General features: G+C 34.8%; 1 protein-coding gene across 1 annotated transcript; it reads right to left on the bottom strand.

Moving 5' to 3' along the window:
• Window positions 1–376: 376 nt before the first annotated feature.
• Window positions 377–820, bottom strand: LOC141653409 (uncharacterized). The gene has a single exon (XM_074461164.1). The coding sequence runs from the start codon at window positions 818–820 to the stop codon at window positions 377–379; it is 444 nt and encodes a 147-aa protein (XP_074317265.1).
• Between the last annotated feature and the right edge of the window lie 1,500 nt (window positions 821–2,320).

Here is a 2,320-nt window from a genome sequence, read left to right as displayed (position 1 = left end):
TATTTTAAATGTTTTAATAAAAGTATTTATATAATAAAGCCCGGTTTAGTGAGGAGTCCGGTTTTATGGTAAACGTTAATTGGTAGTTGTGTTGGATCAACTTATGAGTTGGACTTTACTACTAATTAGGGTTTCTATATAGCCTCTCTTAAAACCTAAATTCTAATTATATGTTAAGACTAGGGTTTGCACGATTCACGAGCTTATGGGCCGTGATATCTCGTGTTGCCAAGGAAATATTAGGTAAAGATTTTATTCTATAATAATATCTTTACATATCTTATATATCTTTTTTTTAGGTGAAATGTGAGTATATTAATATATCAAGAAACAGTCATACATACAAGGACAATGTTCGAATCTCAGCTAAGACATTCTAACATATAAATCCTATGCTTGTCTGCCAATCAATGGCACCATTGCTTCCTAGATTACCCATTTTGCTACGAACTCTCCTCTGAATAAGCTGCTTCAGTTGCTGTGCTACAATGTCAGGTCTCTGAGCACACAACTGATGTCTCGTACTGTTTCTCTGAAACCAAATGGTATACCAAAATGCTACTTGAACACACGCAGAGGCCTTCCATTGCATTATGTTCTTGTTTGCAGATAGTAATGCATTGGGATCAGGCATTGGCTTACCTATCCATTCTGCAATTCTATCCTTAACCTTACTAGTGAACCTGCACTCTGAGAATAAGTGGTTACTAGTCTCAGGCTGTTCCCCACATAAAATGCATTCATCATCAGGGCACAAACCAATAGCATGTAGCTTGGTTTTCAGATTTAGTACATCTTGCATAATCATCCAAGCAACCATAGAATGTTTTGGATGTTCCAATTATTCCAAACAAGAGTAGACCAGGCAGTTTTGGGATGCTGGCCCATCAACCATTCATATCCATTACTGATAGATATCCTTTGGTCGAAGAGACCCAAAGATTATCATGAAAGCCATTTTTAATCTGTTCCTTCACCTTGCAGATGTTCTTCCAGGTCCAGGGGGTGTCATTTCCAGGAGTAAAGATATTTATTTATGATTAAAGATATTCTTATTTTAGGAAATCTTATCATAATCTTAGAATTTATAGTAAAGATAATATTTGGAAAGATTATATTTTATCTTTTAGAATATTCTTTATTATCTTTTATGGCTTTTAGGAAAGAGATAATAAGAAGATATAATTTGTCTTTATATCTTAATATTTCGGCTATTAGGGTTTGACAAAAACCGTGTAGCTTACTCTTTCTCCTCCTATAAATACTTTGCTATTTACAACATCTAAGATAGAGACCTTAAGCATAAAAATTGTTTTCATCTTTAAAAAGCAAACCGTGTGTTTTAAGCAGAAAAACCGATTTGCAATTTTGAAAAGTCGTGTGTCATAAAACTCGCATACTCGTTCTTCATTTATCGTTATAAGATAATAGTGCGTAATTGATTTCTTACTTGTTCATTAACGTGAACCTTTGTTAGAATCATTAGTGCTTTCTTATTAGCGTAAGTTAGTCACTCGAGTATTTAACGGTACTCATTGAGTTACAGCTAGAGTTAGTTGTACGAGTTGGGTTAGTAAATTTGTAATCCGTAGAAAGGGTACTAAATTTATTAATCGAGAATAGTGGACGTAGGTTTCGACTTGTGAAACTGAACCACTTCAAAAATCCGTGTGTCTCCCTTTGTTTCGTTCTTTCGTTTATTTCACTTACCGTCGTTAGTTGATTAGTTAAAGTTTAACCAATAAACTTTAAATAATTAATTACATTAGCATAATTGAAAAAGCTTTCAAAAGTTTTAAATCCTCAATTCACCCCCCCCCCCCCCCCCTCTTGAGTATTTTGGATCAATAGACTCTTCAATATGTATGGTTGTAGAGACTTTATTCATGTTAACTGCATGCATGTTCTTATAGGTCGAGTTAGGTGAGTGTCTTTACTTCTTTCTATCTTTCACATATATACTCATCTTGTGCCTAATTTTGAGTGATGAGCGACCCGTGAGAGTCCGATATCTTTTGAGTCTTGCAAGGTCGACGGTTCAGTAAGTTTGAAACATTGATTTAATTCGTTTGCACTTCTCATCTGCCACTTTGTCATTTGTTGCATTAAATTGGTTTTGGTGGGTGATTTGTAGCTGATGCGTTGGTTCCGTTCCACTGTTCATTCTTAGTTGCATTCATATTTTGCTTGGGGACAAGCAAAGGTTTGGTTTGTGGAGATTTGATGCGTGTATTTTATATAAGGTTTTTACCTCATTTTTACACGCATTTCTGTACTATTTATGTAGCATCTAGCTACAAATACCCCCGAATATTCTACT

Source organism: Silene latifolia, chromosome 1 (genome assembly GCF_048544455.1).
Source record: "Silene latifolia isolate original U9 population chromosome 1, ASM4854445v1, whole genome shotgun sequence".
NCBI lineage: Eukaryota > Viridiplantae > Streptophyta > Magnoliopsida > Caryophyllales > Caryophyllaceae > Silene > Silene latifolia.
Note: the sequence above shows the minus strand (reverse complement) of the source record. Positions and strands in the feature narration are given on the sequence as shown.